The sequence below is a fragment of the Orycteropus afer genome, unplaced genomic scaffold (assembly GCF_000298275.1).
Source record: "Orycteropus afer afer isolate SDZICR_OR568_19922 unplaced genomic scaffold, OryAfe1.0 scaffold00297, whole genome shotgun sequence".
Lineage (NCBI taxonomy): Eukaryota > Metazoa > Chordata > Mammalia > Tubulidentata > Orycteropodidae > Orycteropus > Orycteropus afer.
This window is the reverse complement of record NW_006921884.1, coordinates 3053004-3078349: the sequence shown is the minus strand read 5'-3', so window position 1 is coordinate 3078349 and position 25346 is coordinate 3053004. Positions and strand designations below refer to the sequence as shown.

The 25346-nt window shown below is 35.4% G+C and overlaps 1 protein-coding gene across 1 annotated transcript in view; it reads left to right on the top strand.

Annotated features, from left to right (window-relative positions):
- The window catches only part of LRBA (LPS responsive beige-like anchor protein), a 1065192-nt gene that overhangs the window by 187172 nt on the left and 852674 nt on the right, over positions 1–25346 (top strand). The window contains 8 exon segments of the mRNA XM_042782393.1: positions 1944–2141; positions 2549–2682; positions 5951–6059; positions 6369–6521; positions 16712–16880; positions 18786–18865; positions 20193–20255; positions 22600–22697. Coding sequence (XP_042638327.1) covers positions 1944–2141; positions 2549–2682; positions 5951–6059; positions 6369–6521; positions 16712–16880; positions 18786–18865; positions 20193–20255; positions 22600–22697 — 1004 coding nt within the window.

Here is a 25346-nt window from a genome sequence, read left to right as displayed (position 1 = left end):
GAAAGAAGAGTATCATCTTAAGTCAAGCTTGGTTTGAATATAGTGAGTTAATGTTTCTTTGTAGCATTTTAAACCCTTGACTTTCTTATTTGCTTCTATGAAATAATAATAGAGCTCAGGGGACACTTTAGTAGTAAATGGGTAGAAATAACTGCTGATTTTAGTTGTTGACATAATCTAAGCATTGATATTCACCTTTATATATGAATATCTGTTCTATTTTCACTTGTATGATCACGTAGTGGTAAAAGTATAGTAACAATGATGTGAGATGAGAAATTGGTAATAATATAACAGACTTACTCTTTGCTTTGCTTGTTCTTGTTAAAATCTATCATATAGTATAATCCATGGTTTAAAGAATTCCTCAAATAAGCTGATACAAACTAACAGATAAAGAATACCAGCAGTCTCAGACTGATATTTAAAACATTGTAATTGATCAGGTATTTTAAAGCTGTAAAATATGTGTTTAGAAAGAAAATGAAAGGCTGAACGTTTATTTTGTATAATCAATATTTCATGAGTTACTGTAAGAATTTTATCTTATGCCTTTAGAATCTGTATAAATTTTCTTGTTTTGCTGTTATAGAAATTTTTGTTTATATATATATACATTAGCAATGATAATGTCTTAGAATTCAATGTAGAAAATAGCTTTAAAATGTCATTTTTAAAAACTTTTCATAGTTTATTTAATGGCGTTACTGATAGCAATTTTAAATTCTTGAAATGTAGAAGAATTTTATTTGACAAAATAAGGTACTAAAACATTCTGTATTGAAAATTTTAAAAATATCCAAGTCATAATTTATTTATGTAAGCCTTTTTGACAAGTAGTTTGTTTTTGCCTGTTTATTTTGGGTTAGGTTTTCTCTTGAGCCCCCAAAATAATTTAACTGATTTTAATATTTCTCTATTTAAAAATTCTTCTTTACTAAATAAAGTACTAAAAATTTGTTTTTAGGATCGAATACCCAGCAGTCAAATGCCTTAGGCACTACACCACCAGAGCTCCTATAAATTCCATACAGAATACAAAATAAAAGGTCTATTTAGATGTTTCTTTCTCCAAAATTTATCTTGAAATTTTGACCTGTAGTACTTGATTAGAACCAAAAAGTAAATTATTTTTCTTCAATTGGTATTTAATCTTTACTTTGCCACAAATGAACTTTGTGGACTCTAATAATCAATTAATTTCTTTAATTTGTCTCTAGAAGTTTGACTTTATAATCTCCACAATCATATAGCTATTATTTGTGTAACACAATAATAGGTTAGCTTTTTTAGTTTGTCCAAAGGGAGTTCTCCCCCAAAGACACTTATTTTAGTTATTTTAAATATGTTCAGTGACAAAATCTTCACTCTAATTAAAACTTTCATTAAAAAATCTTTCAGAAACTATTAAATATATACTTTAAAATTTCAGTAATTTATCTTGAGATAGAAGTTACAGAAAAATGAAATGGATCATGGTGATAAGTTTAGTAACATCCTTCTGAAAGTTCCGTATTAAAATCTGAGTGATACAGACAGTCTCTGTCCCACTTCAGGATTCACAGATAGCTGCAGGCATTCCCTTTAGTTTCTGTAATTGGTGATACTTCAAATTTTCTTCTTCTTTTTTTTTTTTTTTAATGCTTGCCTGTGATTTCTTAGAACTATTATTTGGAAAATAATAGTTCTCTATAGGATACTAAGTTTTATATTTTACTAACATAAGGTTTTGATCTCAAATTTACTTCATATCCATTATATCTTTAAAACGAATTCAGCACATTTTAGAAGTAATTAAACTACCTGGGCTTTTCTTACTTGATATTGCTACAAAAATTATGAGTGGTATTTCTCTTTAAATATTTATGTCTGTGGTGATTTGTGTTTAGATTTTGGTTTTGTAGGATATTATCTTAACTGTTCTCTTTTCTGTTGATTCTTAGGGAACGTTTAAATTCAAAGCAGAAAGCGACCTTTTCCTTGCTGAGCACCACAAACTTTTATTGTATGATGGCAAACTCTCTAGTGCCATTGCGTTCACATACAATCCAAGGGCTACAGATGCCCAGCTCTGTCTTGAATCGTCCCCTAAGGATAACCCTTCAGTTTTTGTTCATTCACCACATGCCCTCATGCTTCAGGTACTATGATCTTTTAACAGTATTTGTGAGTATAAGTTTTGATGTTTTATTTAGGTGTCTTTGGTAGCAGTGAGTTTGTTTTTTTTTTTGTTTGGTGGTACAATGGTTAAAGAGTGTGGCTGCTAACAAAAGTCAGCATTTGAACCCATGAGCTGCTTTGTGGGAGAAAGATGAGGCGGTCTGCTTCCATAAAGATTTACAGCCTTGAAAATCCTATGGGGGCAGTTCTACCCTGTCTCATAGGGTCGCTATGAGTTGGAATCAACTCAGTGGCAGTGAGTTTGGATTTTTTGGTAGCTTTTATAAATACACGAGATATAATATTTTAGTGGGACGTTGTCCTTTATTTTTTTATTGTTTTGAAAAAGAAATCATTGAAATTCTTATAATGTGTTGTATTTTATAAGGATGTGAAGGCAGTTTTAACACATTCCATCCAAAGTGCTATGCATTCAATTGGAGGAGTACAAGTGCTTTTTCCACTTTTTGCACAGTTGGATTACAGGCAATATTTGTCTGATGATGTTGACTTAACTGTGTGGTGAGTACCTTTAATTTTTTTCTTTAATTTGGTGTGAGAATTGCTTTTATCACTGTTGAGCTGAATGATTATCTTCTATACTTTTCAGGTTTGGTGTAGAGTCAAAAGAGAGAATATAATTTAAAGAAATTTGTGAACTATAGATAGTATCACAAATTTGTACCAGTAATAGTATTAATTTAGATTGTTGTTTATCATAGGAGGTACGGAAACTCCAAAACCTAGTAATGTTTCAGAATAAAGTTAGAAATGGTGATAATAGTGGATTTATTTAGATAAAAATGTATACATTTTTAATTGAAAACAATATTTTAAATTTTATTTGGCAGTTATGAGAATTTAGTTTTTTATATTTTAATTATTTATAACTGAATGTTCATAAATAATTGAAAGCCAAATTTTTCTTTTTAATTGTGATTTGGATGAAAGTTTGCAGAACAAATTGGTTTTCCATTCAACAATTTATACACACTTCATTTTGTGTCATTCGTTGCAGTCCTCACAGTGTAACAGCATTCTTCCCACTTCTTCCCTACGTTTATCATTTCCCTTCATCTTTCTCTCCTATCCCTTCCTGCCTTCTCAGCTTTATCCCTGGGCAAATGCTGCCCTTTCAATCTTGTATGGTTGATTGTTCTAATGAATTTATACCTTCCTGGTATTATTGTTCCCCTTATAGGCCTATTGTTTGGTGGAAAGTTGAGTCAGAGGGTGAGTTAGTTTCTTGACTTGAGGTGCATCTGAGGGCCATAGTCTCGGGGGTTCTACCAGTTTCTGTCAGACTAGTAAACTTGGTTTTTTTTTTTTAATGATTTTGAATTTGTTCTACATTTTCTCCCACTCTTCAGGACTTCCTATTGTGATCCGTTTTAGAACTGTCACCTGTGGTAGCCAGACACCATCTAATTCTTCTGGTCTTGGAGTTGTGGAGTTTGGGGTTCATGTAGTCCCTTAGTCCTTTGGACTAATTGCTCCTTGCATCTTTGTTTTTCTTGATTCTTCTTTTCTTCAGACAGGGAGGACCAGTAGTTGTACCTTAGATGGTGCTCACAAACTTTTAAGACCCCAGTGGCTACTCACCAAAGTAGGATGTAGAACACTGTCTTTGTGAACTATGTTATGCCAATTGACCTCAGTGTCCCCACGATTACAGTCCTGAGCCCCCATGCTCAGTGACTCATTCCCTCAAGGTGTTTGGTTATGACTAGGAAGTTTTCATAACTTTGCCCATATATATATTATTGTAGACATGGATATATTAGCATCACATTAAATACATATGTAGAAATATTCTCTGTCAAACCTATATATATATTCATGGGTGTAGTCCTATTGACTTTGCCACAGCTGTTTAGCTTGAGTGTCTTATCTGTGTATCCAGTTGTTGATTATTGTTATTACTGTTATTGCAGGATTGTGTATGTAATGGTATTTATCTTTGTTCTTTGAATTCTTATGCTCCTCTCAGGGTGTTTCTTTGCCTTGATCATTTTGTGCTCACTCTCCCCTTATTGTATTTTGCATTTACCTTCACCCAACTTAGTAAGTATCTACCCTCTAAGAAAGCCAAGATTTTTGATGGTGCTAGATAAGAGGTAGGAGCTCTGGTGGTGCAGTAGTTATGGCATTTGGCTGCTAACCAAAAGATGGTGGTTCAAAGCCACCAGATACTGTACAGGAGAAAGATGAAGCAATATGCTTCTGTAAAGATTTATAGCCTTGGAAACCCAAAGGTGTAGTTCTGTTCTGTCCTATAGGGTTGTTATGAGTTGGAATCTACTCTATGGCAGCATATTTGATTTAGGTAAGAGATAATTTAGTCTTTTTTGTTATTAGATTGAACATTTGGCCATTTTGTCTCCTCTGTTACAATGTTTATTTAGAAAATGCAGGGGCATATGCTTTCTAGGATAAGTTATAAAATATGGGACAGAATGTCTCAATAAATTTCCCACGTCTAATTTTGAATCTATTTTTTCTGCTGAAACTATTTACTCCAAAATATAATTATTCCATTTACTATTTGAAAATTTTAAGTGCATTTTCTACTCTTCCTTTTTGAAATTGTCTCATTGAATTCTGCTTTTATGTACAATTGGTGTCTACTACCAGGGTACACAGTCGATGAGGGAATATCTTTGGGCACATCATCTTTGGACAGGAAAAGTACTTTTTAAAAAAGGAATGAGGTATCAAATTTAATATTTGTCAATGAAATTTACAATAACAAAAAGAAAATTACCCTTGATATAGTATGCTTCATAGAATTTTTGGTGCCCTAATCTAAAACCTTCATAGCAGTTCCTTGACTATACTTTTGACTTTTTCTGTATCTTTATTAGAATTGCTAGCAGTTAAAAGCACTGTTGGGAAGGAGCAGTTGGCTAATAGCCATTCCCTTTCTTGTGGAAATCTTTCAGAGCCTTTCAGAAGGAGGTAACAGCTGACTTTGTTCCCTTCCCTTTTAGTTACCTCTAAAAGTTGTGACTGGAGCGTGGCAGTAGTCCCTATTCAATTTAAAAAGTTCTTCAAGATTGACTTGTTAATTATAATTTTCTTCTTTGGATAATGAGTAAACGTCTTAAATTAGTATTTGAGGTCCTCAAGTTTGTTGAAAACTTAATTTTATTTTCTTACTTCCTTTTCATGAAGCCCTCTGCTCAATTCAGACTAGGTCAGTCTGGAACCCTAATGCATTTTGAGGATTTTCACTCTTAGTTCTTTTGCTTCACACATCTTTTCTCCCTTTTTAGTTTCTAATTCTCCAAAATTGAAGGAGCTCTGGTAGCACAGTGGCTAAGGCACTTGACTGCTAACCAGAAGACTGGCGATTCAAACCCACCAGCCACTCCTCGGGAGGAAGGTTGGGCAATCTACTTCTGTAGTGGTACTGCCTCGGAAACCCAAGGAGGGGTCACTATGAGTCAGGTCCGACTCGAAGGCACATAACAACAACAACACTTCTCTAAGTTATCATCAATTTTTATGTTAGCCATTCCTATTACTTGTTTTTGGATGTTGCTAACTTTTCTGTATTTTATACGGTTTTTGTATTATTTCTAAATAATCCACTGATTATTTTGTGGTAAAATATATAAATATTTGATTAAATTGTAAAGCATTAAAATTATAGTCCTGAAATTAATATGGAAGCAATTTTGGTAGATTTTCAATGTCCTTTATTAAAATAAAAGAGGCTGCATCTGTCTAATCTATATGTTATAATAGAAATTACATGTTTCAAGCCTTGCCTTCTTTCTTGTTACAGTTCAACCTTGCTGGCTTTTATTATGGAGTTGTTGAAGAACTCAATTGCTATGCAAGAGCAGATGCTTGCCTCTAAGGGCTTCTTGGTAATAGGGTATAGTCTTGAAAAGGTAAAGTATGAAATGCTTTAAGTTTTTGATTCTTAATTTTTAGGTCATAGACTTGCACTGCCGAGTAGTTAAGAAATTCTGTCTCTTTGTAGTTAAGTATTTATAACAATAAGAACAACATTTCTACTTGGTTATATAAAATTAACTAAATTAGATATAACCATTTATTGTTTTATTAGAGCAAATATGATTTTGAGCCTCATGGAATCTTTAACTTGAGCATAGATTGTGGGTCAACTGTTTGCTGGTATTTACAGCCTATAGTTATCTTGCCTTGAGTTGTTAGTGACCCTTGAACTTCTCTTACAGTCTTCCAAATCCCATGTCAGCAGAGCAGTTCTTGAACTTTGCCTTGCATTTTCCAAGTATCTTAGTAATCTGCAGAATGGGATGCCCTTACTTAAGCAATTGTGTGATCATATTCTTCTGAACCCAGCAATATGGATTCATACACCAGCCAAGGTAATATATATTCAGTTTGTTTTACTGTCTTCACTTAGTATAAAATACAAGTTTCTGAGTTTTGAGAAAAGTAGTAATTGTGAGGATTTTCTTTTATCTTTTTGCTCTGACAAATTCATAGATGGTGAGTCAGATGCAATGCAGGAAAGAGGAGTCAGGGAGACCATGAAAAATAACTAGGTTTATTATACAGTTCTTAGAGTATGTGCCAGGGAGGCATAGTATACCATGACACAGGGCTACATAGGAAGTTGTACCTGAGTACCAGGTAACAACAAGCTGGAATTGTAGAAGAGGCCTTATGTATGGCAAGCAGAGTGGCATTAGCTGGGTTGCATGGGCTTTTTGTGGATTGGGCATTTTGAATAATTTTGTAGGCTCAGAGGACCTAGGTACAGTCTGTAGTTGTTGAGTACCTGTCCTGAGACAATTAGATTAGAACATATACATCCTGGTCCTTGAATGTGAGAACTTTATAAAGGGAGTAGTTGGAGAGTGGATTTAATTAACTGTTCAGAAAGGGGAGCTTACTGGCCTCCAGCCAGGACCTCAAACCTGTGTCAAGAGAGCACTTTGAGAAAATGGTGGAGTAAGTTGTACACACTATTAGGTATGGTTCCAGTGGACTGCATTTTTTGACTAAGCATACTTCTTTTTTTTCAGGAAAATTTTTAAGTCTCTCTTTCTCCCTCCCTCTCTCTCTCTCTCTATATATATATATTCTTTATGTGTGAAAAATTGTCAGTATTTTTAAAAATAGAGCTATGGGCTTTATTTTCTAGTATTAAGAAAAGTTTTACTTGAGAGAGGTTTTGTTTCACTAAATGTAGACTTGATGGTTTTAATGTAAATACAATGTTTCATGAATACTCTATTGCAAATATACAGATTGTTTTTGTTTCTTACACGTATACCCCTTCCCATAATGTGATGAACTCAGTTCTGAGTTTCATTCTTACAGATACAGCTGAAATGATAACCTTTTCTTGAAGGATTCCATGATATACTAGTTGCATATAATCATTTGAATTTTATATTAATTCAAATCATACAAAACACTTTATATTTGTCAAATAATTTATTAGTATTAAAACAATAATTTAATTACATGTAAGTGATTGTAAGTAAATTTGTGAAAATTATATGAAGAAAACCTTTGATCAATTCTAATGTATTGAAAGAATGTAGAAATTATTGAACAATATGATTAATATCACATGCAAGTAAAATTTTGCTGAAGGTAATTCAAAAATGGTTGGAGCAGTTTATGAACAGAGGACTTCAGAAATTCAAGGTAAATTCAGAAGAGGACTTGAAACAAGGGATATCAGATGGATCTTGCTGAAAGCAAAAGAATACCAGCAAGATGTTTACCTGTGTTTTATTGACTATGCAAAGGCATTCAACTATGTGGATCATAACAAATTATGGATCACATTATGAAGAATGGGAATTCTGGAACACTTAATTGTGCTCATAAGGAACCTGTACATGGACCAAGAGGCTGTCACTGGAACAGAACAAGGGGGATACTGAATGGTTTAAAATCAAGAAGGGTGTGCATCAGGGTTTTAGACTTATTTGCTCTGTATACTGAGCAAATAATCTGAGAAGCCGGACTTTTTTAAAGTAGAATGTGGAATCAGGATTGGAGGAAGAACCATTAGCAACCTGAGGTATGCAAATGACACAGCCTTGCTTGCTGTAAGTGAAGTTGACTTGAAGCACTTGTTGATGATATCAAAGAGTACAGTCTTCAATATGGATTACTCCTCAACATAAGGTAAACCAGAATTCTCACAACTGGACCAAAAAGCAATATCATGATAAATGGAGAAAAGATTGAAGTTGTCAGAGTTTTCATTTTACTTGGATCCACAGTCAACACCCATGGAAACAGCAGTCAAGGAATCAGACGTTGTATTGCACTGGATGAATCAACTGCAAAAGACCTCTTTAAAGTTTTGAAGAGCAAAGATGTCGCTTTGAAGTGTAAGGTTCACCTGACCCAAAACATTTTATTTCAGTTGCCTCATGCATGTGAAATATATTGCACTGAGAAAATCTGATGCAAAAGATCTCTTTAAAGTAGTAAAGAGCAAAGATGTCTCTTTGAAGACTAAGGTGTGCCTAACCCAAGCCATGGTATTTGCAGTTGCCTCATATGCATGTGAAAGCTGAACAATGAATAACTGAAGAAGAGTTGGTGCTTTTGAGTTGTGGTGTTGGCGAAGAATACTGAAAGTACTATGAACTGCCAGAAGAACTAACAGATCTGTCCTGGAAGAAGTGCAGCCAGAATGCTTCTTGCAAGTGAGAATGGCCAGACTTTATCTCACCTACTTTAGTCATGTTGTCAGAAGGGACCATTACTTGGAGAAGGATATCATGCTTGGTAAAGTGGACGGTGAGCAAAAAAGGGGAAAGTCCTCAATGAGATGAATTGACATGGTGCCTGCAACGATGGGCCAAGGTATAGCAAGGATTGTGTGGTTGGCACAGGACGGGGCAGTGTTTTCTTCTGTCATACATAGGGTTGCTATGAGTTGGAGCTGACTTGACAGCACCTAACAACAGCAGTATATTAAAATATTATAAACAGAACATGATATAGAGTAATTTTTTGAAATCACACAATTTTATTTTTTTCTGCACTTTTTGTTAGAAATTATTTTATTTCAAACTCATTATTTTCCTTTCTTCCCTGACCCCCACCCCTACAGTTGATCTTTTTGCCTTGTATATTGTTGTTTACGTTGGAATAACCAAAACTAAAACCTAGTGCCATTAATTCAATTCTGAGACCTATAGGACTGACTAGGACTACCCCATACGGTTTCCAAAGCTGTAAATCTTTACAGAAGCAGACTGCTTATACCTTTCTCCTGCAGAGTGGCTGGTAGGTTTGAACTACTTGATTTTCAGTTATATCTGCTGAGTGCTTCACCACTGCACTACCAGGGCTCCTTTAGATTGGAATAGCACATACTCATTCTCATTGTCAGACAAAAATATCTGCAATATTTTTGCTTTTCTTGATTCATAAGATCTTCTTTTCAGCTGATCTTTTCAAGTGCTAAAGAGAAAAACAGCTGCTGACTCTGATTGCCATTTGGAAATAATCAAAGGAGGCAGTTGGAGGTTGTAGCTTTTTATCTCCACGTTCAAATTTGACCTTTTTCTATTCTGTGACCCTCAGCCTTATTTCTTTTCAAGGATTGTTTCCAGTTACTTTTAAAACCGTTTTAGTAGACACTTCTTTGTCTTCCTAACCAGCGTATTGGTAAGGCTTTTGGTCTCTTTTGATGTGGTTAAAAAACCTTTTATTAGCTACTTATTTGCACGGGAATATTTTTCAAAATAATTCACATTTGAGTTCCATTGGTTCCTAGCAGTTATTACACCCTATTTCTTCTCTTGTATTTGTTAATAACTTTCCTTAATTTCTTTTTGGGAATTTACAATTGATTTAATAATATGGAACGTCTGTTTCAGCTGTCTCTTTGTATCTTTGAGAGCTTGTATCAGCTTTTATTTATTTATTTTTTATTAAGGTAATTATATAACAAAAAGCAGATCCAGTTTGGACCTAAAGCTTTTATGATTTGGACAGAGGATTCTTTTTTAAGAAAATGAATACAATACAGTGGCTGTGAAAATGGGCTCAGGTGTCGCAACGATTGTAAGGATGGTGCAGGACCAGTCAGTGTTTTGTTCTGTTGTACATGGGGCGCCATGAATTGAAACTGACTTGATGGCACTTAACAACAACTTAACAACATTAGATTTAGGGCCCTTGAAGGACCATGTGGTGGATAGTTACAGAGTTTAAGCTTCATCTGCTTCATAAGAAACACACCGTTGGTTAACACAGTAGAAAGTATGAATGTATGAATTGAAAAACCGTGCTTGCTTACAAGTGATTTATAATTTCCATTTGCTCAGAAGTCTTTCTTCTTTATGACCTAACCAGATCAACTCAATGCCATTGAGTTGATTGCAATGCATACTTATGTCCTTTCAGGACAGAGTAGAACTGCCCTGTAGGATTTCCAAGGCTGTAAATCTTTACGGAAGCAGACTGCCTCATCTTTCTCCTGCAAAATGGCTTATGGGTTTGAACTGCCAACCTTTTTGTTAGCAGTCAAATACTTTAACCACTGTACTACCAAAGCTCTTTTATGACCTAATAGACCTAATGAACTTTCCTGTCTATAGTGGTCATTCATTTACTTTACAAATATTTGTTGAGTGACTGCTTTATGCTGGGCACATGGATATGGTGGTGAACAAGACTGAACTGATCTCTGCTCTTACAGGTTTTAGGTTTAATAGGAAAGACAGATGTTAACACATAATTTCTGTGGTTATTAAGATTATATATTGCACAGAAGAGGGGATATTTGTTCATTTGTAGTATATGGGTAATCTTGAGGTCTTAACTTTCATCAATTTCAATATTTGTTATTAAATCCTATTTGTTTTTCCTTTACCACATTATCAATCACAGTAAATGGATTTCCTCCATTTTTCTGTTGCTTTGTCACTTTTTTTTTTGCCAGAATTCCTATATGTTAATGTATCACTCTTATCAGATCATTTTCTAGTCTCTGAAGTTTTAATTATTTCCCACTGAAGATGTTTATTATCTGGCATTAAGGCTTTTTTATCAAGTCTCTCAGGCCTTTCTAAGTGTAAAACTCAAATATCCTCAGTGGCCACACAGGTACCAAAGGTTTCCCTGGAGCAGCCATTCTCAATCTTGGCTGCCAATAGAATCAATCTGGGGAGGATTTTAAAACAAAATATAAACAACAAGATCCTTTTCTTCTAGCCAAAATTTGGATTTAATTGGTCTGGGGTGGATCCCAGGCATCAAGGTATTTTTAAATATTTTCCAGGTATCTTTATGTACAGTCAGGATTGAGAACCATTGCTCTAGGTCTAGAGAAACCTTTTTTATTATTTACTGTTTACCCTGTCTGCAGTTTTCTCTCTTCTGTCTACCTACTCTAATTCTATTAATTTTCAAAGGGAGCTCTGGTAGCATAGTGGCTAAGACACTTGCCTGCTAACCAGACGGCTGGCGGTTCAAACCCACCAGCCACTCCTCGGAAGGAAGGTTGGGCAATCCTACTTCCATAGTGATACTGCCTCGGAAACCCAAGGAAGGGTCGCTATGAGTCGGGTTTGACTCGACGGCACATAACAACAACAACAACTTTAATTTCTGTTTTGTTAGTGAAACTTTTCTTGATTTCTTGACTATTTCAATGTAATAGTTTTCAGGGCCTCTGAATTCATATTATTTCATAGCTGTATACCACTCACTTTGCTATAAATTACATATTATCTTGTAATCTTTTTTATGTTCCAACTCAGTGGTAGTGAGTGGTAGGTGTATTTATTGTTTGCTTTTTCACTTAAAGTAGTTTGTATTTTGTATGTATTAGACTGGATTTTAGCTACTGAGAGATAGTGTCTATGTTATTATGTTCCTATAATATGTTATTGTTGTTGAATGTAGTCCATTCTGACACCTAGTGACCCTGTATGACAAAGTAAAACTGCCCCACAAGATTTCCTAGGCTGTAATCTTTACAAGAACAGATTACCAGATCTCTTTTCTTCCATGGAGTGTGCTATGTATATAACCCATTGTTGTCCACTCAATTCTTACTCATAGCAACCCTATAGGACCTAGTAGAGCTGCCTTCTAGGGTTTCCAAAGGCATAATCTTTATGAGAGTACACTGCCACATCTTTTTCCCATGGAACAGCTGGTGGGTTTGGACTGCCAACCTTTTGGTTCCTAGCTGAGTACATAACCACTGTGTCACTAGGGTTGCTTGCTTTGTATATAGGTAGATACAAAAAAATAACCAATTGAACGGAATCAACCAGAAGAAGAAGGTAAATTGTTAAGATTTTAAACAATGTCATAGAAAGGATTGTATTGCTTCAGTGACAAGTAGATGAGCCCTATCCATTTGAATAGCAGTAAAAAAAGCCAAAACAAAACTCACTGCTATCAGTGGGATCTGACTCATAGCGACCACTCCTTAGGTTTCCAAGGCAGTATCACTGCGGAAGTAGATTGTGCAATCTTCCTTCTTCCTTCTGAGGAGTGGCTGGTGGCTTTGAACCACCAGCCTTCTGGTTAGAAGTCAAATGCCTTAGGCACTACGCTACCAGAGCTCCTTGAATAGCAGTTGTTGTTGTTGTTGTTATGTGCCCCGACTCATAGCGACCCCTCCTTGGGTTTCCGAGGCAGTATCACTACGGAAGTAGGATTGCCCAACCTTACTTCCGAGGAGTGGCTGGTGGGTAGCTCTATCAAAATAATGTTATCTTCTAGCAGTTCAGTTGGTTAAAGCATATAAATGTTTTTTTTTTTAAATTATAATCTTATACTAAACCCCAGTTTTAAGTGGCTCAGAACCTGTCCTCTTTAATATGTGTGATTATTGGCTGAGGTCCTAATTCATTTGGGCTTGCTTGTTTATAGGACATCTGGAAGATAGGCTCCTAATTTTGGTTCTTTGAAATTGCCAAGCAACACTAGGTACCTTGCAAGGTTGAAAATGCAAATGTTATCAGTGTCCACAAAAGATAAATATTTAAAACAACTAGTTGAATATTATATAGAGTAATTTGATATATGATCATATTGGAGATTATTTATATCTAATTTGTAAAATATATTGACTAACATTAACAAAATGAAAATTTCTTGGTATTGACACAAGCGTAGAGTGAAAATGGGCCTTATTTTGTGCTGCCGTAAGAACTGGAGTATAGTTCTTAGTGAACACTGGAGCTAAATTTCTTGGAAATCTTGGGTGAAAGTCAAATATACAGTGGAGGATAGCATGTACATTAATTTTCTTACATGGTAAGAGCTTGTATTTGAAAGTTAATAAACCCTTATCTGTCTTACATCAATCTTTATGCATTCCATTTCATTTTTGACAACTTCCAATTTTCCTAGATTCATACTTCATGCATTCCATGTTCCAGTTATTAATGGATGCTTGCAGCTGTTTCTTCTCATTTTGAGTTTTGCTACATGAGTAAATGAAGGTCCTGGAAGCTTTATTCCATCCTTGTCATTAAGATTGACTCTGTTGTCAGCCGGCATCTCTTCTTCAGTCATATTTTGAGCACCTTCTAGCCTGAGGGGCTCATCTTCGAGCACTATATCAGAGAGTGTTTCACTGTTATTTGTAAAGCTTTAAACGGTCATTTCTTTCAGAAGTGAACTGCCACGTCTTTCTTCCTAGTCTTTGTCTAGAAGCTCCACTGAAACCTGTCCACCTTGGGTGACCCTGCTGGTATTTGAAATACAGGTGGCATAGCTTCCAGCATCACAGCAACATGCCAGCCACCACAGTATGACAGACTGACAGATGAGTGGTAGAGATAAGAGTTTATTAACTTCAATCATATCATTAATGTCACATGCAAGTAAAATTTTGCTGAAAGTAATTCAGAATGTTACAGCAATAACTTCACAGGGAACTGCCAGAAATTCAAGCCGTTTTCAGAAGAGGCCATGGAGTGAGGGATATCATTGCTGATGTCAAGTGGATCATGGATGACAGGAGAGAATAACAGAAAGATGTTTACCTATGTTTTATTGACTATGTCAAGGCAGTCAGCTGTGTGTATCACAGAAATTACGGATAACCTTGAGAAGAATGAGAATTCCGAAACACTTAGTTGTGCTCATAAGGAATCTGTACATAGACCAAGAGGCAGTTGTTCAGGCAGAACAAGGGAATACTACATGGTTAAAATCAGGAAGGGTGTGTGTGAGGGTTGCATCCTTTCACCATACTAATTTAATCTTCATGCTTAGCAAATAATCTGAGAAGCTGTACTATATTAGGAAGAACACAAATGGCATCAGGTTTGGAGGAAAGCTCATTAACAACCTGCTATATCTGCTAACCAGAAGGCTGATGGTTCAAACCCACCAGCCACTCCTCAGAAGGAAGGTTGGGCAATCTACTTCCATAGTGATACTGCCTTGGCAACCCAAGGAGGGGTTGCTATGAGTCAGGGCCGACTCAATGTCACATAACAACAACAACATATGCAGATGACATAGACTTGTTTGCTCAGAGTGAAGAGGAGTGGAAGCACTTACTGATGAAAATCAAGAAAATAAGACTGTAGCCTCAACATAAAGAAAACAAAAATCTTTACAACTGAATCAATATGCAACATCATGATAAATGGAGAAAAGATTGAAATTGTCAGGGATTTCATTTCACTTGGATCCACAGTCAATGCCTGTGGAAGCAGTAGTCAGGAAATCAAAATGACGTATCACAGTAGGCAAATCTGCTTCAAATCACCTTTTTAAAATTGTTAAAGAGCAAAAATGTCACTTTGATAACTAAGGTATACCTGACCCAAGCCATGGTATTCATGTTGAAACTGGACAATGAATAAGGAAGACCACAGGAGCATTAATGCATTTGAATTACGGTGTTGGTGAAGAATATTGAATATACCATGGACTGCCGGAAGAGTGAACTATTCTGTCTTGGAAGAAATAGAGCAGTAATATTCCTAGAGGTGAGGATGGTGAGACTTGGTCTCTCATACTTCAGTTCTTTTATCAGGAGGGACTAATCCCTGGAGAAGGATATCATGTTTGGTAAAAGAGAAGGTTAACAAAAATGAGGCATGCGCTCAACTGGGTGGATTGACACAGTATCTGCAGCAGTGGCCTCAAGCATAGCAGCTATTATGAGAATGGTGCATTATCAAAGGGCATGGGAGCAGCATCTTCCTCTGATCTCCTCTAACTTCACAAGACAGAATCACCATCAGCAGCCCAAGGCTGATTTTTGTGAGGCCAGACATACTGCCACTCTCAAAACTTTTTACCAGTTCTCATACCAACTGTTCCTTTGATGGCACTCACTACTTCTCTGCTGGGCGCAATAATTCTTTACAGTGGCCACACAGAACTCAGATAATACTCTGGATTATGGGGTTTATTAGGGAAACAACAGGTTACAATTCTGGTTCAGGAGTGTTCAGGTACAGTTCCTTCATCAAGATAGCTTCCCTTTGGCCATGCTTCAGGACTGCCTTTGGCCCTCAGCCTCTTGGCCTTTCTTGCGCAAGTGTTACAAAGCTCTTTTAGCTCTGCCCATAAGTGTACCTACGTGCTCCCCACTCCACCAGCAAGCCTCTTGCCTAAAGGTACTCAACTTTCTCACTCTGTGGGCTTGTAAGCCTGCCACTCTGTCTTGTGCCTCTTGGTTCCCCTTCTACTGTATATCTCTGCTGAGTCTCTGCTGTTGTCTCAGTGCAGGGATCTCGGGTCCAAGGACATACTCCACTTCTGTCTTCTCTCTTGATGGCATTGAGATTCCCCTTTCTGACTCTGGCAGGGCTCATTTTAAGCCTAAAGATATGGCAGAACTGACCAATCCCCACATTAGGGCTCCATACACTTTATTTCTATGGTCCCACCCACACAAGGGTGCAACATACCTTATTTGCTTACTAACAAGTTATCCAGTCCCCTTGGTAGGACATAAAGCACTATACATTTGCATAATTCCATTGGGCGATCTATTTCTGTAGTGATACCACCTCGGAAACCCAAGGCGGGGTCACTATGAGTTGGATCCAACATGATGACAGTGAGTTTGGTTTTGGTTTTACCCAGTAATCTGGTGGGAGTCACAAAGACCACGTTTATAAGAACCATACTAAGTAATTCTATGTGTAGGACTGAGTAGTGTTTCATTCTGTTCTGCACAGGGTCACTGTGAGTGGGAACTGACTTGACGGCATCTTACACAACAACAAATCCTTATGTTTGTTTGGACAAGTTATTTAGAAATGAGACTAATAAAATCCTTTCCTATTGCAGGGACAGAGCTGATATATAAGTTTTGAGACTGTGTAATGTTATAATTAGAATGGTACATGAAGATCTTTTAATAATATGCTGCTACAACAAAATTCTGTTTTTTTCTAATGAATATGTGTGTTGTGTGTTTCAGTGATATGCATTATTTAACATGGATTTGATTACTATGCTTACATTCTTTCTTTTTGTAACAAATCCGATCCAAGTAAAACAGGCTGAAGATGTTACTGCTCATGAATAAAATGCTAGTGGTCTTTTTTGATATAAATTCTTCATTTTAATTTTCTAGGTTCAGTTAACACTCTACACCTACCTGTCCACGGAATTCATTGGTACAGTCAACATATACAATGCAATTCGGAGAGTTGGAACAGTGCTTCTCATCACACACACACTGAAGTACTACTACTGGGCAGTGAATCCTCAGGATAGAAGTGGTATCACTCCAAAAGGATTAGGTATATTACCTCTGTTTATATGTTGTATTATTTGTGTAGCGAATCAGGATTTCATTTATATTTTGTTTTAACAAATACTACTATGTTAACTCTGAAAGTTTTGTATGTCATTATGGCAAAATTGTATTCATAATTTTAAGATTTTATTCTCAATTTTGGTTGACAGAGTGGACTCACTGTTTTTACAGAAAAATTGTTCTTGTGTTGGTATGAATTGTTTCGGAAGCAAATATGACCAAGATCGTTATTTTAAGGCACTGAATCTGAGAAGGAATTCTTAATTAGCTACTGGTGTTGATGTTGAGGGTCATTATCACAATAAGACCCATTGAAAATTCTTTTCCATAGATAATAGCTTTTTGTGGGAATGGGGTTTCCTCGAGAAATAGAGGATATTTGTGTGTAATAAAGATAAAATTATAAAATGTCAGTAATTATATTCCTGCATAATCAGGTCTTACTTAATGGAAGAATGATTGGCACTTCTCATTTTAACAGTTTCTGAGGGATCAACTTCATATCTTCACAACTTTAAATTCAGTAAAAGAGCATTTGCCTTTATGAAGGTTTCTAGCAAAAAAAAAAAAAAATTCTTTTCATATCTCTTTGGTTCTGATTAGATCATGCACCAATAAAATTGAGGGCTGTTGCTTAAAATCAGCATGTCAGGGAGTCAGATAGCTTACATTCTGATTGTAGTTGAATGGCTGTTTAGTGATTTACAAAGACAAGAATTTTTATTTGTATAATACTTTTTATATCACTTTCAAATAAACTCAATTTATTTTCAAAGAATATGATATCTATAATGTATAAAACTGTCAAGACACACAGAATTTATATGATGTATTTAAGGCAGTGTTGTGGCAGATCTAGAGCCAGGTCAGAATTTCCTGATGATGACTTCATGATGTTGTAGGTAGATCATGTACTATCTTGGATGTTAAGTTTTGTATTCTGATCTTGATTTGTAATTGACTAGTGACCTTGAGAAAGACTCATCCTTTATGTGTCAGAGCTGGACAAACTATATGATTCTATTCCAACTCTGTAACCTATTCTTTGTCTAGGAATCATCATGTGGAACAAATTTTAAACAATTTTCCTCCTATTCTAATTGATCTGTTCAGGGTCATGGTGGTCCTATGCCTTGGGTGGTCTAGGAACTAGCTGTAAATAGTGATTAGTGGGAGAAAAATTGTAGAATATGTGAGGCAAACAGGTACCACATTTAGGATCTTAAAACAATGGGTGTTTGGTTTCAAAAACTTTCTACTTGGGGATTATGTGTTTGAGACATGAAAATTGACTTAATGTGAGCCATGTGTGACCACAGAGTTTTTCAAAGGGAGGAGGAGATGTCAAAGGTAGTGAACATAATGATTCCCTTTTCATGAATGATACTTTGTGGTTAGGTGTGCTTTTGAGATTTTTGTATTAGCTTTTACACCGGTAACAGTAAAGAGACATGTTTTTTCATACTCAATTCCCATGTAATATCATTGATCAAATTTTAGATTTTTGCTTTGTGAACTTTTTATACTAATACTCTTCAAAAATCATTTGAAACAAAATGTAAGTGCTTGTTATGTTTTGAGTATGTGTTTTATTTGCTACCTCATTTTTATGTTTTGGAAATCCTGCAACTTTATTTAAAGAAAAAACTTCTTCATTGTAATTTCAGCATAAACTCTTTTGTATACTTGAGGCATTTGCATATTCAATTAATTGCATGTGAGAGTGAATGCTTGTCTTTCCAGAGGCATAAAAGGGAGGTCACTTTGTAAAAGACTGCCCTTTCTATTTCTTATAATGAATGGAAATAAAATATTGTGAATAGGAAATTAAATAGCTTTGATTTTTTAAAAAATACTAAGTATTTGTGTGTGTATTTTTTTTTAAAAGATGGACCAAGACCTAATGAAAAAGAAATACTTTCTTTACGAGCTTTCTTGTTGATGTTCATTAAACAGTTAGTGACAAAGGTGAGTCCATATTGTTACCATGTAGTATGCTGTGTGTGGTAGCCTGTGATTTCATATTATATACAATCTCAGTTTAATTACTCTGCTCTGTTACTAGAGTATACATAGGGAATCCTTTGAAAGAGGCTTGTTTGCTTATTTTTATTCTATTTCTGGGGTCATAAATAAATACCAATTATTACGAAGTTGGAGATTGATAATTTTAATATGTTACATGAATTTGAGTTGGAGTTCAAGTATATTCATTCTTTCATTCAGCAAACATTTACTTAGCTTCTGTTAGGTACCAGGCAGTATTCTTCACATTGATGATGCAGCAGCTAGCAAAGATCATCAAGGACCTTTTGTTTTTAAGGGGCTCTTTATACCTGACATTCATATTTTGAGAAACAGTATTCCTGTGTAAGTGTACCAGATTGTTGTATCAGCCTTTGGAAATGATATTTTGTCTCTTTGCATTCTATTATGTTGTTGTTGTTATGTGCCGTTGAGTCAGCCCTGACTCATAGTGACCCCTCCTTGGGTTTCCGAGGCAGTATAACTACGGACGTAGGATTGCCCAACCTTCCTTCCGAGGAGTGGCTGGTGGGTTTGAACCGCCAACCTTCTGGTTAGCAGTCAAGTGCCTTAGCCACTATGCTACCAGAGATGAAGTAAAATTAAATATTATGTTTGAAGAGGAGTTTTGGTTTTATAAGACAAAAATATATAAACATATTTGATGTCAATGTTGTACTTAATATTTTTCTATATTGTTTTATTTCTTATTGTTTACAATATAATGCTTTGCTAATTGTCACAAAAAATTTTGTCACGTGGACCTAACTTTTAGTGTACCTTTCAGATTCAGATTTTTTCATTTATAAATTTTTCTTCCTTTGAATTTTCTCTATATCTGTATCTTTCCTCAGTGTGTATTTATTTTTTACTTCTGTGTCCTAATTCTCTTTCGTATTGTTCTTTTTTGGGATTGTTGCTTTGTTTTATGATTAATAAATTGATAGTATAGATTTAAGGCTTTGATAAAATTGTTGCCTACTTCAGGATTCTGCAGGTTTACAGGATGTTCATATTATATTATAGAAGGTGCCAAAAACAAGATATTGATGTCATAACTCTTTTGACTACTGCATAGTCTTGTATACTGTATACCAAGTGATTCCCTAAATTTCAATTTTAAATTCAGATTCTACATGGTGCTTTATCTTTTTATATTTATAACAACTGATTAAGTTGATAAATGTATATGTATAATTTCCATTTTAAAAAAATATAGTTTTTCATATGCAAACATAAGATATAGACATACATGTATTATGTTTTAAAGGATTCTGGAGTGAAAGAAGATGAACTACAGGCCATTCTTAATTATTTACTCACTATGCATGAGGTAACATTTGAATTTTGTATTTTGAGATTTTATTTTTTTGAAGCTACACTTTTGGATTTTGTTTTAAAGTAAAAAATTAATATTCCCTTAATGATATATGAGTATAATCAGCATAAATTAGTCTATTTAAGAACTAAATCTTAACAACCATCATTTAAGTATCCTTTATTACCACAAGATGGCTCTGCATTGGCCATAATCATGAAAAGCTTTAAAGAGTTAAAATAAAATCTCATTAAAGTTATAATAAAGAACACCAAAACATACTTACATTGTGTTTCAAATAACCAGTGTTACAAATGGAGAAAAAGGTTATAAAACTGACAGGATAGAAAGATTATAAAACACAATCTTTCTACTGGTTTTCATGTGAAAATACTGTTAAGAAACTCATTTTTAATAGTATTTAAAATTATGCCTTAGAAAGGGTGGTTAAAAATTTAATAGGTTGAAATGATTATGTATGTGTGTGTCTAGCCTGTAGGACAGGTAAATATATGCCAGATGTAATTTAACTGTATAATCTGATTAAATATGTTATAGATGTGTTGGGAAATTAATAGAATTTCATATAAAACATAACATTTTAAGTGACAATTTGCATTCATATGTAATTCATATGTTGTGAATTAGTCAGTATTTGTTGTACTCTAGAATAGTGCTGTCTTTAGTCATTAATACATAAGAGATGATATTCATGTGTATATTTGCTAAGGGAGCTCTGGTAGCATAGTGGCTAAGACACTTGCCTGCTAACCAGACGGCTGGCGGTTCAAACCCACCAGCCACTCCTCGGAAGGAAGGTTGGGCAATCCTACTTCCGTAGTGATACTGCCTCGGAAACCCAAGGAGAGGTCGCTAAGAGTTGCGTTTGACTCGACGGCACATAACAACAACAACAACAACAACATATTTGCTAATTGGGGCAGAAAAGAATGGATACATTTCTTGATTGTATTATATTTGACTCCAGCATTAATGGTCATGATTTTTTTTCTCATTTGAGTAGGATGTTCTGTAATTATTTTGAGATGTTTTGCCCCAATATAATATTTGAAGATTTTTCAAGTCAGTATTATAGGGACCTTCTATTTTCTGTTTGTTTATTTTTAATTAATCCTAAGTGATTGAAATACAAGATATGAACTGGATGTCACAGTGATCCTCTCTCTTCCCTGGGATTTTATTAATTCAGTGACCTTTCAGGTCTTCTAAAATACTGCTTGTCCAAAGGCTCAGTGTCATAGCTCCACATTATCAACTTAGTTTATGAAGAATTATGTATTCAAGTAGCTTTCATAGCAAAGTGTAACAGTAGTGAAGACGTAGGGCAACAAAGATAACTAACCCCTAATAGCTGCTTCCCTTTTCCTTTTTTAGGGCAGTGTTGCCCAAAAGATGGCCCTTAATGATATATCCATACTCTCTGTAAAATATTTTCTTGAAGAATTTTTGTGGTTCAGAACTCAGATGTGCCTCTGTGTTGATATTCTATTAAATGTTACTAAATTGAATCAAATACAGTAGTATGTTGAATTAATAAACATTTGTTGACCACCTGCATTTTTAATAATGAGAACAGATAATGTATGAGAACTATGTAGTTGTCATTTCTCAGAAAGTATTATTTTGTAAGTTGTTTCTCTGGAAGCTCAGTGAACAAAATGTTCCAGGTTAAATAGATTTAGTAAATGATACATCATATGTTGTCCATACTACAACATATATTAGCATATTGAAGTTCTTAATAAGTCCTGTGGTAATAAAAAAGAACAACTTAGTTTTTTCTAGTTTCTTAATGCACACATAAACATTCATTAACAAAACTCATAAAAATCTTATTATATTGGAACTATTCTTTAGCAGAATATGTTTCAAGAAATCTTAAGTATAACCTAAGAGGGATTTTGTTTATTTGATTAAGAAATTGACCATTTATATCATCTGGATTTTGAATTATTACATTGTTGTTCTTGTTAGGTGCCGTCAAGTTGGTTACGTCTCCTAGAGAAGACCCTACGTAGAACAGAATGAAACATGGCTAGGTCCTTAGCCATCTTCACAATTGTTGCTATGTTTGAGGTCATGTTGCAGCCATGTGTCAATCCATCTCATTGAGGCTCTTTGTTAGCAAAAAGGAGGAAGACCCTCAACAAGATGGATTGAATTATTTTACGAGTGAATATGTATATGTGAGAAACACACATTGTTAAACACCAAATGTATATTGTAGATATAGCTATTTCTTTAAAGTTGAAATTTCTGTTGTTATCTGAAGTATTCAGTGTTCAAATATGTTGTTTTTCCCCCTTTTTTAATTTTTAAATTTCTAAAATGATTTTAGGATGACAATCTAATGGATGTCCTACAGTTGCTTGTTGCATTGATGTCTGAACATCCTAATTCTATGATTCCTGCTTTTGACCAAAGGAATGGGTTACGGTAAGAGTCAAGAGTTCTAATAAGTTTGAAAATATGGAAAGAGTATTACATTTGGCAAATACAATTAAATGTGTTAAGATTTTAGACTGACTTAGTTCATGCATTATATTTTTTGAATGAATATTTAATTATAGAGTGTTACTATTTTTTCCTTATAATTTATTTTTTTGTTAAAAATATACACAGCAGAACATACGCTGATTCAGTAATTTCTACATGTACAATTTAATGACATTGAGTACATTATTCGAGCTATGCAGCCATCCTTCCCAATTAACATAAACTTACTGCTCTTTAAGTTTCTTGTCTGATCTTTAGAGATACTGTTGTCAATTTGATCCTGTGCAGATATATTTTGAAAGGGCATAATGCTCAAGGCAGACATTGCTAGTTAAGCTAAACTATTACTTGGTTTTAAGAAGACTTCAGGGAATATTTTTTAAGGTTTAAAGATTATTTTAGGCGAATAGTTCCAGGGGTTCATCCAGCCTCCATGACTCCAGAAAATCTAGATTCCATGAGAATTTGAAATTCCGCTCTGCATTTCTTTCTCTTGACCATGATTATTTTATGGCATCTGTGATCAAAATTTTCATTAACAGTAACTGGACATAATCTAGTTCTTCTGGTCTTGTGGCAAAGGAGGCAGTTGTTCATGGAGATAATTAGTCATACATTGTGTTACTATTTAATTGATGCAAAGAGGTAAATGAGTCAGTGTTTTGTGTAGTGAGTGCTATGATAGAGTAATTGTTAAGTTATGAATTCTTTAGCAGAGCTATCTTTAAGTCCTAGAACTCACTCAAACTCACTGCCATTGAGTGAATTCCAACTTATAGTGACTCCATTGGGTTTCCAAGGCTGTAAATCTTTATGGAAGCAGACTGCCTCATCTTTGTTCCATGGAGTGGCTGGTAGGTTCAAACCACTGACCTTTTGGTGAGCAGGCATACCACTACATTACCAGAGCTCCTAGGACAGTATTGAATTGTGATCTAACAGAAGATCTCTATTCTTTTTATAAAATATCACTTCTCCCAAATGCACCTCAATCCACAATTATTATTGTTGGTAGGTGCCATTGAGTTGGTTCTGACTCATGATAACTCTATGTACAACAGAACAAAACACTGCCTGGTCCTGTGCCTTGCTCACAGCCATTGCTTTTGGAGTCCATTGTTACAGATACTGTGTCAGTCCATCTTGTTGAAAGTCATCTTCTTTTCTGTTGACCCTCTACTTTACCAAGTATGATATCCTTCTCTGATATCTGATCCCTCTTGATAACTTGTCCAAAGTGTGTGAGACAAAATCTTTCCGTTCTCACTTCTAAGGAGCATTCTGGCTGTACTTCTTCCAAGTTAAATTTGTTTGTTCTTCTGGCAGGCCATGGTATATTCAGTATTTGTCCACACCATAATTCAGTTGCATTGTTTTCTTCATTGCTTTTCCTTATTCATGGACAGCTTTTTTTTTTTAAATTGTGATTTGGGTGAAGATTTACAGAGCAAATTCACTTTCCATACAGCAGGTCACATATACTTTGTCTCATGACATTGACCACAGTTTACCACAATGCAACAGTTCCCCTCCCACTTCCTCCCCATAGTTACCTCTTCCTTGTATCTGTCCCTCCATGGACTCCTGCCCCCTGAGCTGTCTTCCTGTGCATAAGCAGCCCTTCTTTCTCCCATAATTGTTCTCTCCAAGGAGAGTATCTACTTGAGGTAAATGTTCAACTCATATGCCTATCTTTTGTTTGGCTGGAAACCACAGGTGTGGGTTCAATTCCACACCTGAAGGGCAGTTAGGAGCCATAGTCTCAGTGGTTCCACCAGGCTCTATTGGACCAGCAAAACTGGTCCCCCCTCTTTTTTTTCCTCCAAATGATTTTGAGTTTTGTATTACATTGTTCTCCCTCTCTGTCAAGGGATAGATCCCCTTCCAAGTGGATGACATTGGTAGCAGGGCACCATCTAGTTCTGGTCTCATAGTTGTATAGGCTGCAGATCGGATGGTGTACCAGTCTCTAGGACTAATTGTTTCCGTGAATTTTGGTTTTCTTTATTCTTCTTTGCTCTGGATGAGGAGAGACCCATCGTTGCATCTAGATGGCAGCTTGCTAGCTTTTAAGATCCCAGTTGCTACTTGCCAAAGTAGGAGGTGGAATGATGGTTTGTATGGTATATTATGCCAATTGAGCTTGATTTCCCCTGCGACTATGGTCTCATGGGCAGCTTTTGAGTGCATATAATGTGATTGAAAATACCATGGCCTGGTCAGGTACACTTTAATGCTCAATGTAACATCTTTGCTTTTTCACATTTGAAGAGGTAATAGATTTGTCCAATGCAATATGTCATTTGATTTTTTTTTTTTAAATTTTTATTGTGTTTGGGTGAAAGTTTACAGAGCAAATTCACTTTCCATAAGGCAGCTCACATATACTTTGTCTCATGACATTGACTGCAATTTCCCACAGTGCAACAGCTCCCCTCCCACTTCTTTCCCATAGTTACCGTTTCCTGTGTCTTTCTCTCCCATACACTCCTTCCTGCCCTCTGAGTTGTCTCCTTGTACATACACAGCCTTTCTATTCTCCCATGATCGTTCTCTCCAAGGAGTGTATCTACCTAATGTAAATGTTCA